General features: G+C 48.8%; 1 protein-coding gene across 1 annotated transcript; it reads right to left on the reverse strand.

Annotated features, from left to right (window-relative positions):
- Window positions 1–652: 652 nt before the first annotated feature.
- KBTBD13 (kelch repeat and BTB domain containing 13) lies at window positions 653–2,924 on the reverse strand. Its single transcript, XM_053365588.1, has one exon. It carries the CDS (start codon window positions 2,547–2,549, stop codon window positions 1,188–1,190), a length of 1,362 nt encoding a protein of 453 aa, XP_053221563.1. The 5' UTR covers window positions 2,550–2,924; the 3' UTR covers window positions 653–1,187.
- Between the last annotated feature and the right edge of the window lie 6,251 nt (window positions 2,925–9,175).

Raw genomic sequence — 9,175 nt, forward strand, 5'->3', positions numbered from 1 at the left:
GCAGGAGGTCCTCGGTTCAAACCCTGGTATCTTCAGGTAGGGCTTGGAAAAACCTCCATTCTAGAACCCTGGAGAGTTGCTCCCAAGCAGTGTAGACAATGGTGAATCACATAGGCAATGGCCTGACTTCCTATGAAGACTTATCAAGATGGACAAAAACAATGGTAGTGTCATGGACTGGTTGGTGCAGACGAATGGAGGAACCAACTGGGGAAACACACACACACACACACACCAAGGCAAGAAGGCTCAGAGACTGGGGAGTGTTGGTGGGACAATGATGAGTGGTCAGAGGGAGAAGCCTGGGAGGAGGAAGTGTCAGAAGCTGAAGAGGTAACAGGGTTTAGTGAACTGGGAGAGTCCAGAATCAGAGGCAGAAGATGAAGCAGGAGGGTGGGAGGAGGGAGGCCAGGAGGCAGACATAAGTCAAGCTAGTGAAGTGTCTCCCCTTCCTGCTGCAACAAGCTCCCAGAACCAGGAGACGCATGAAAAGGGCAAATGAGAGATTGGCTGCACGCAGGTGTGGTCTCCGATTGCTTGGGGAAAGCCCTGGATAGAAAGCGACTTAGATGGCTCTGGGGAGGTGGGGAACTTTCAGTCTCAGCATCTGATTCATGGGGTAAAGACCTACCGGAGATAAGCTGCTCTGCTGCTTATTAGGCCTGACACTCAGTCGGGTTTGTGCTAATAAATTGCTAATTTGAACTTTGAATGGCGTGATGTACTGCCAGCTTGCTCCGTGAGAGGTAGATTCCGCCACTCAGCTGGGCGTAGGCCAAAATGAACATGACCCCCTCAGTGCATAAATCTCCTCCTAGTGCTGCTGGCTTCCTGCCAGTGACTGGCTCCTCCTGCTTGCTGGTTGCCACTTGCTGCCCCCCTTCTACTTGGCCCAGTTTGGTATGACAAATAAGTCTGCAGAAACCATATTGCTTGAGGCCCACAGAACCACAAGCCCAGCTGAAGTTGGAAGAGCAGAGAGCTGTGTTACAGTTGGTTCTGGTGCAAGCTAGCCCTGAGGTTCCTGCCTTGAAATGTTGCTGGCCCAGAAGCTGCAGAGAGTGTCGACTGAAAGCTGGGGTGATTTTACAACCTTTGGGTTTAAATTTGGTAGCATTGCGGGACATCTGGCATAGAAGGAAGGCAACGTGGGTCCCTGAGAAATTCATCTAGCAGAGACCGGCTCTCTAAGTTGCGATGCTGTGGTCTTTCTTTGGAAGCCTGAGGAGGAAGGTTTGCAAAGAACCAGCCCTTGGAAAACCAGCTTTCTGCTTTTTGGATTTCCATGTGTTCCCCTCTATGGTATACATCAGAGTGAGCATCTTGTTGACCGTGTAGACTGTGTCCCCTTTGATGACAGCCGTGAAGAGGGCCCCTTTGCTGTTCACGTACTGCCCCGGTAGAGATGTCCACTGCATCGTGGTCAGGTTGAAGCAATCCATCATGCAGCGCAGGAAGTCGTCGAAAGGCCCGTTCCGCACAATGTAGAGGTTGTCCCGGTGCGCCACCATGCAGTGGCCGTAGCTCTGAGGCCTGTTGAGGGTGGAGATGGGATGCCACTCATCTTTCTGAGGCTTGTACTCGTAGATCATGGTGGTGTCGAGAGGCTTCCACAAGCAGACGAAGATGCGCCCCATCGCTTGGGCGCAGGGCACCGCTGTGGTTGGCTGGGGGAGGTCAGAAACAAATCTCCAGGTGTTGGTGGAGATGTCATACTTCTCCACCGACTTCAGGGCGGCCTTCCCAAACTCCCCACCTATGGCGTAGAGACTGTTCTCTTGGGCTGTCAGTGTGAAGTCATAGCGCAGCTGCTGGGGCCCAGGGAACTCGCTCCAGACGTTGGCCATCGGGTCGTAGCAAAAACTCCGGTTCACAATGTCCTTATTGTAACCGTAGACCCCGCCCACAATGTAAATCTTGTTATCCAAGGTGGCTATGCCGGCTAGGAACGTGCTGGCCGTCAGCGGTAAGCAGGAAAGTGTCCTCCAGGTGTTACCTTCCTCGTCCAGGTAGCAAACAGTTCTTGACAGGTCCTCCAAGAACTCAAAGGTGGGCGTGTGAGCCCCTACTGCCACAAACGTGCTGGGGATGATGGACTCCACATAATCCAGAAGGTCTGGAGAGAGGCAGTCGAGGTACTCCTCCAGGTCCGAGTAACTGTCTCGTATGTACAGTGCTGCACAATGGAAGAGATCCAAGAGGCCAAAGATGGCGGCTGCCTGGTAGAGCAGAATGCAATTGTCTGTATTGATGGAGGACATCAAGTACTTGGCCAGGGTCTTGACCTGCAGGAACGAGGCACACTCCACTGCCCTGAGGTTCTCCTCGCAGCTCAGGATCGGGTGCTCCCCTTCCAGGACCTTCAGCATGACGGCGAAGCCTGTGGCGCTCAGATCTCTGATCTGGATCTCCTTCTGGGTGCTCTCTCTCATGCCAGATTGGAAGAGCGCCCGGAAGTATTCGCTATTCTCCACCAGGAGAACCTTGTCCACCGAGAAAAACTCCTCTTCCACCTGGATCCGCACCCTTTCATCCAGCGGGGGCTGCATGGCCCAGCCAAGGCTTACTCCCGTGTCGCCACGGGAGCTCTTGCACTGCCTAGTCCATTGTCGGCAAGTGCTCTGCAGAGATCAGAGGGCTCTTCATATATGTCATGGTGGGTGTGATTTCTATCTTCCTGTATCTGTCTGAGTAGCTAAGAAGCTGCAAACTCTGTCATATAAATACCCTCTTCTAAAGATAGCTGTGGTTCATGTGACCGAGGCTGCCAGCAACATGAGGACCCCCCCAGGTCTTTCCAAAGTAAGGTCTACAACATTTGCTCCACTCCAATGCAAAGGAGTGGCTTTTGGGGGGGAGGGAGAGGTGTTGAGACTACACAGATCACTGGAGGTCACTTCCAATTCAAGGTGAATGCAGTCTGAAGGGAGGTGGCATTCACAGGGTCTAGAGAAGGCAGACATTAGGCTTGTGGGGTGGTTCTTGGGTTTGTTTTTTACGAGAACACTAAGTAGGGTTGTGGGGAGAAGTTCAATTACATTCACATTAAGAGGCAAAGCAGCCTAATTCACATTTTCTGAAACAATGCATTGGCTGTTTCAAAGCCATCCTTCAAACATGTCGTTTCTCCGAATTTTGCAATGCTGCTCTCCAGCGAGGCAATGTGTGCAAAAAACTACGGGAAAGTATGCATAAAATGCACATATCAGTGAAAGATAACATACAAAAAAATGCATTGATCTAGGCAGAATTGCATGCAAAAATGTGCTTAATTATTAAAAATTCAAGGCCAATGAATTTTCATGAGCATTTTTTAAAAAATGCAAATCACTGGAGGAATGAGCAGAACTGAATTTAATACTGGAAAAAATGAAACCAATTCATTCATCCCTCACTTCAGAGTTCAACATCGAGGGCCGAGTGCAAAATATTGGCTTAGCGAGGAAGGATGGACATGCAGCTCTTTGGAAACGGCCAGAGCTCCATGGCAGAACAACCGCTTTGCATGCAAAAGGTCGCCATTTCAATCCCTAGCTTCTCCAGCTAGCACTGGGTATACAGATACCCATTGCATTATGGGCAGGTAGAAGCAATCCATCACTCAGTGCAAGAAGCCCCAAAGCTAACACTGTTCCAGGGCACAGTGGGAGAAAACCTCCAAGTTGACCTGGATTGGGAAGGATTCTGCCTGAAACTCTGAAGAGCCACTAACTGTCATTGAAATCCCAAGACCAGTGTTTCCCAACCTTTTTCTGATCATGGGCCCCTTCCGACCTTGATTCCTTCCTGTGGTGCCGGCAGGGGGGCAGTTGCCCCCCATAAGTAAAAATCAATACAAATTGGAGGTTCTACCCGCCCTAATGAAAGCCTGCCCCCTAACTTGGCTTTCTTGGCTACGTCCATGCCCCCACATCCTACCAGCAGAAAGGTAGCTACAGTGGTACCTTGGGTTACAGATGCTTCAGGTTACAGACTCTGCTAACCCAGAAATAGTACCTCGGGTTAAGAACTTTGCTTCAGGATGAGAACAGAAATCACGTGGCAGCACCACAGCAGCAGCAGGAGGCCCCATTAGCTAAAGTGGTTCCTCAGGTTAAGAACAGTTTCAGGTTAAGAACGGACCTCCGGAACAAATTAAGTTCTTAGCCCAAGGTACCACTGTATTTAAATGTTTTGCATGTAAATAGAACGTGTTTTGTTTATAATTTTTAAAATTTATACAGAATACAGTTATGGCAACATAATGAAATATTGTTGAAGCAGGAAAAAAACATAGAATCGTGAAGCAGGAAGGGACCCCAAAGGTCATCTTTTGAGTGCAACCCCCTGCAATGTAGGAAACTCAGCTAAAGCATCCATGGCAGACGTCCATCCAACCTCTGCTTAGAAATCTCCAAGGAAGGAGAGAACCTCCTGAGGGAGATCCATGTTTTATGAAAAGTAAACAACACTTATTAGACTGCAGTTATTTGCCACAGAGGGGAAAACCTACAGATACAGTCCAAAAAGGTGCACAGGGAGTTCTGTATATATAGGAGAATTTTTAAAAAGCAAGTGGTCCTCACTGACCTGGTGCAAAAAGATCTTGTTATCCAGAGGAGCCCTGGCTGCCTGGGAGTAAGGCCTGGGAGTAAGGCCCACTGAAATCAGTGTGGCTTTCTTCTGAGTAGTAGACACCTAGTGATTTTCTAGATGCAAGTCAGCAGCACCGAATGACCCTGCTCGGCTAGGCGCTGGGGCAGATTTCACCCCATACCTTGCAGAACTGGGCTGATGCCACAGACAGGCCCTGTGCCTCTCGGCAACATCTGAAGGCCCTGATTCTCTGGGCGCTGGGCTGGATCGCACCCTGCACCTTGCAGAGTCAGGCCCAGGCTGCCACCGGGCCCAGAACTGGTGGCAGCAACGGGCAGCTCTGGCTCTCCCAGCCCTACCCATTGCCATCCCACCACCACACTTTCCTGACCTGGGGGTTCTGGATCGCGGTCAAAATGCTGGTCAAAATGGGAGCCTCAGCGATTGCCCTCTCCGTTGGAAAGAAACCAGGACTGCTCTAAGAAAACACACATGGCAAAAGGGAGCACTAGGCCCCGGTGGGCTGCCCCCTTACCCGCTTGTGATTGGCCAAGTGGATAGCCAGCCAATCAGGGTTTTAAACAATTATTTTTTCTTCACTTCTCACTTTCCTCTGTGGCCCCCTAGTCTCGTCCTGTGGCCCCCCGTTTATGCATTTGTGGAATGTTCTCTCCAGGGAGACTCAGCTGGTCCCATCGGTACATATCTTTAGCCACCAAGCAAAAACATTCCTCTTCAACAAGGTCTTTGGCTGTTAAAAATTCTACAGCCTTTTAAACTGTGGTGGGCATTGGTAATATTATTATTATTATTACTATTATCATTATTATTATTATTTTATGCATTTTGTGTTTCTGTGTGGTAAACTGTGATCTACGGCTGAAGGGTGTTATATAAATTCAGTAAATAGTAATGTTGAAGGTGGGAGGAAGCAATTCTCAGGAAAAACGTCTTTTGAGAAATTTTGGCTCAGCTCTGCTACCGGCCGCTGGGTTTTCTTCTTTCCGCTGCTGCCTTCCCTAAGAGTGAATCTCCCTTCTCCTTGCAGGGAAGAAGATTAAGTGTCCCAGTTTCCTCTTTTTCATTCCAGGAGGTTTTATGGCTGCAATTAGATCGCACACGCACTCAAGTAAATCTTCCAGTGTTTAGCCTGCCGTGTCAGAAGGAGGAGGGTGTCTGCCAGAATTCGTGAGCAGCAAAGTGTGATAGAGCGCCCCTTTCCCTCCTCTCCTCTTCTTTGTCTGATTCCATGCTGGTCGTTTAGGACATCATTTGCCTGGTCATTCCTTATGGAGAATCCATGTGATGTCACTGCAAAGCACTCCACTCTTATCTGTGTTGCCCTTGTTTGCGGTGTTTCCCCCCCACAACTGCATCCTGTCAAAGCACGACTGAGACCTCTGACAGGAGTGCATGCCCTACAACATTTCTCTGGTGAAAATAGGGGCAGCCTATACTACTACTACTACAATACTTTTCTACTACTTTACTAGTACTACTTTAATACCATTTTACTTATGACTCTAATACAACTTTACTATAACTTTATATAACTTTACTACTGCTTTACTGCTACTATTTTTCCACTGATTTAATACTACTACATTATTATTATTATTATTATTATTATTATTATTATTATTATTACTACTACTTTACTATTACTACTACTACTACTGTTTTACTGCTGCTGCTGCTTTACTACAGCTTTACTATATATATCCTGGCTGTCTGACTGGGTAGCCCCAGCCACTTGGGTCGGCTTTCCAATGTTACTGCAACTTTACTATCACTTTACCATAACTTTAGTACTGTACTGTAATGTTACTACACCTTTACTACTTTACTACTGCTTTACTACAACTACTATTTTACTACTGTTTTACTATTTATACCCTGCCCATTTGATTGGCGCCTTTGTATCCCTGTAAGAATGTCGGGGGAAGTGGGAGGTGCCCCAGTTTCCCTTCTTGGACATCAACCACCATAGCCAGATATTAAAGCGGCCTTCCCCAGCCTGGTGCCCTCCAGCTGCTTTGCACTACAACTCCCATCAGCCCCAACCAACATGGCCATCTTGGCCGGGGCTGATGGAAGGTGTAGTCCAAAACAGCCAGAGGGCGCCAGGTTGGGGAAGGCTATGTTAAAGCTATGCAATAGAGTGAGGAAGCCTGCAGAATCCTTTCACTTTTGGTAAATGACATCCAAAAGCAACAGCAGCATTATACAAATAGCAAGCACGATACAAGGACTCAGCCAAGTTGTTGTGACTTCTTAGTTGGTTCCAATGACAATATTATGCTGTTGGAGTCACTGCTCTGCCCCTCGCAAGGACTAATATGCCTACCACAATTTTGAATAGTTATGTAGAAGGACTGTGGATCCATGCTGGAAAATCTGCTTTGCACACAGAAGGTTCGAAGTTCAATCCGTGACACCTCCAAGTGTGAATGGTGAGCTGCTGCCAGCCAGTGTAGGCAATACTGAGCTAGATTGGCCCTTGGTGGGGCTATTTGGTTGGGGGTGCCTGCTTGGGGGGTTGCCTGCTTCCACTTTATGTTCTGCGTTTTATTTGATTGGGGGTGTATGCCTGTTTGGAGGAGGGGAGTCTGAGCTTCACCACTTTTCCTTCTGCGAAATGGGCATTTTGTAGTGCCCAAAACATACTGTTAGATTTCCAGATGCATGCAAAAAAGTTGGGGAGCCCTGCTCTAACAGGTGCACGGCCCTAACTTAAAGCTCACGTACAAGGCAAGGGCTTTGCCATCTGTGTCACGCAATCCACTGAGCACGCTCCCTGCGATGTGGTGTTGCTGCACACTGAACAGTTTCCACTTGCAAGCAAGCCGTGACCTCTCCCATGACTTGCAACTGTCCTCAGGGGACACTCTTGTCAGCAGAGCTGCCAGCAAAACAGACTATTAGTCCAGGCATAGCCAGCGTACGTAGCTCCTTCCAAATATTGCTGGAATAGGAAGGATACCTGGGATAGCTCAGTCTGTGGAGCATGAGACTCTTAATCTCAGGGTTATGGGTTTGAGCCCCACGTTGGACATAAGATTCCTGCATTGCAGGGGGTTGGACTAGATGACCCTCAGGGTCCCTTCCAACTCTACAATTCTACAATTCTGCAATTCCCATCTTCCCTGACTCCTATGCTGGTTGGGGCTGATGGGAGTCCAGCAAAGGGAGTCCCCATCCTCTGTTAGTTCGCTGAGCCTTGAGCTGCTTCTGCCTACGCAGACAAGAAGCGTCTCTCTGAAAGACTGAGCTCTCTACTAGCCTGACAAATTCTGGTCCTTCCAACTGGAGCTCTTGGGGTCTGAACCTGGGACCTTCTGCATGCAAAACACATGCCCCGATCCAAGCCAAGAGGAGCCCTGCTCTGAGTCCAGGAATAGAAAACAAAACAGAGGCGCCAACCCAAAGGCGCATGTTGGCATGACGAAAGGGATGGCAGTGCTTTTACCTTCCTAAATATTTATGCTCCGTTGCTTTGCAAAGTCCTCCCTGCCCTGGCGACAGATGCCGTCGGGGTCACTTCCCTGAGCCAAGCCGTCTCTCGACGCTGCTGCCTTCGCTTCGCTAACCGTGATTGAGCTGTCCAAATAAAGAGCTGGCAAGTGCTCACTCCAAACTTTGAAAAACTAAGGATGTAAGTAGAGCCTGCTGGGTCAGACCAAAGGCCCATCCAGCCCAGCATCCTGGTCTCACAGTCAGAGGCCTGTAGGAAACCCACAAGCAGGACCTCTGTGCAAGAGCACAGTCCCCACCTGCCATTCACAGCCACTGGCATTCAGAAGCATTCCTGCCTCTGTCTATGGAGGCAGAGCATAGCCTTCCTGGCTAGTAGCCATTGATAGACTTCTCCTCCCTCAATTTCACCAGTCTTCCTTTAACGCCTTCTAAGTTGGTGGTCATCACTGCCTCCTGTGGGGGTGAGTTCCACATTTTAACTGTTCAACTGTATGAAGAAGTCCTTCCTTTTCTCTGTCCTGAATCATCCAACTTATGGATGCCCATAAATTCTAGTGTCATGAGAAAGAAAGGAAGAAAACAACAACAGCCCTTGTCCGCTGGCGGAGGAACCCTCTCCGGCACCTGGGGCGGCGCAGTCCGTATGGGATGCCACACATGCACAGTCCGTATGCAAGGACTTGCACAGTCCACCGCAAGGACTAATATGCCTACCACAATTTTTAATAGTTGTGTAGAAGGACTGTGGCTCCATGGTAGAAAATCTGCTTTGCATGCAGAAACTTCGAAGTTCAATCTGTGACACCTCCACGTGTGAATGGTGAGCTGCTGCCAGCCAGTATAGGGAATACTGAGCTAGATTGGCCCTTGGTGGGGCTATTTGGTTGGGAGTGCCTGCTTCCACTTTATGTTCTGTGTTTTATTTGTTTGGGAGCGTATGCCTGTTTGGAGGAGAGGAGTTTGAGCCTCACCACTTTTCCTTCTGCAAAATGGTCATTTTGTAGTGCCCAAAACATACTGTTAGATTTCCAAATGCATCCAAAAAGTTGGGGAACCCTGCTCTAAAAGGTGCATGGCCCTATCTAAAGCTCACATAGAAGGCAAGGGTGGCACCCATGCAGAC

The sequence above is a fragment of the Podarcis raffonei genome, chromosome 14, assembly GCF_027172205.1.
Source record: "Podarcis raffonei isolate rPodRaf1 chromosome 14, rPodRaf1.pri, whole genome shotgun sequence".
Lineage (NCBI taxonomy): Eukaryota > Metazoa > Chordata > Lepidosauria > Squamata > Lacertidae > Podarcis > Podarcis raffonei.

Bases quoted from the DNA above. Each gene is read 5' to 3' on its own strand.
- KBTBD13 (XM_053365588.1), bottom strand. From the start codon at position 2,549: ATGCAGCCCCCGCTGGATGAAAGGGTGCGGATCCAGGTGGAAGAGGAG.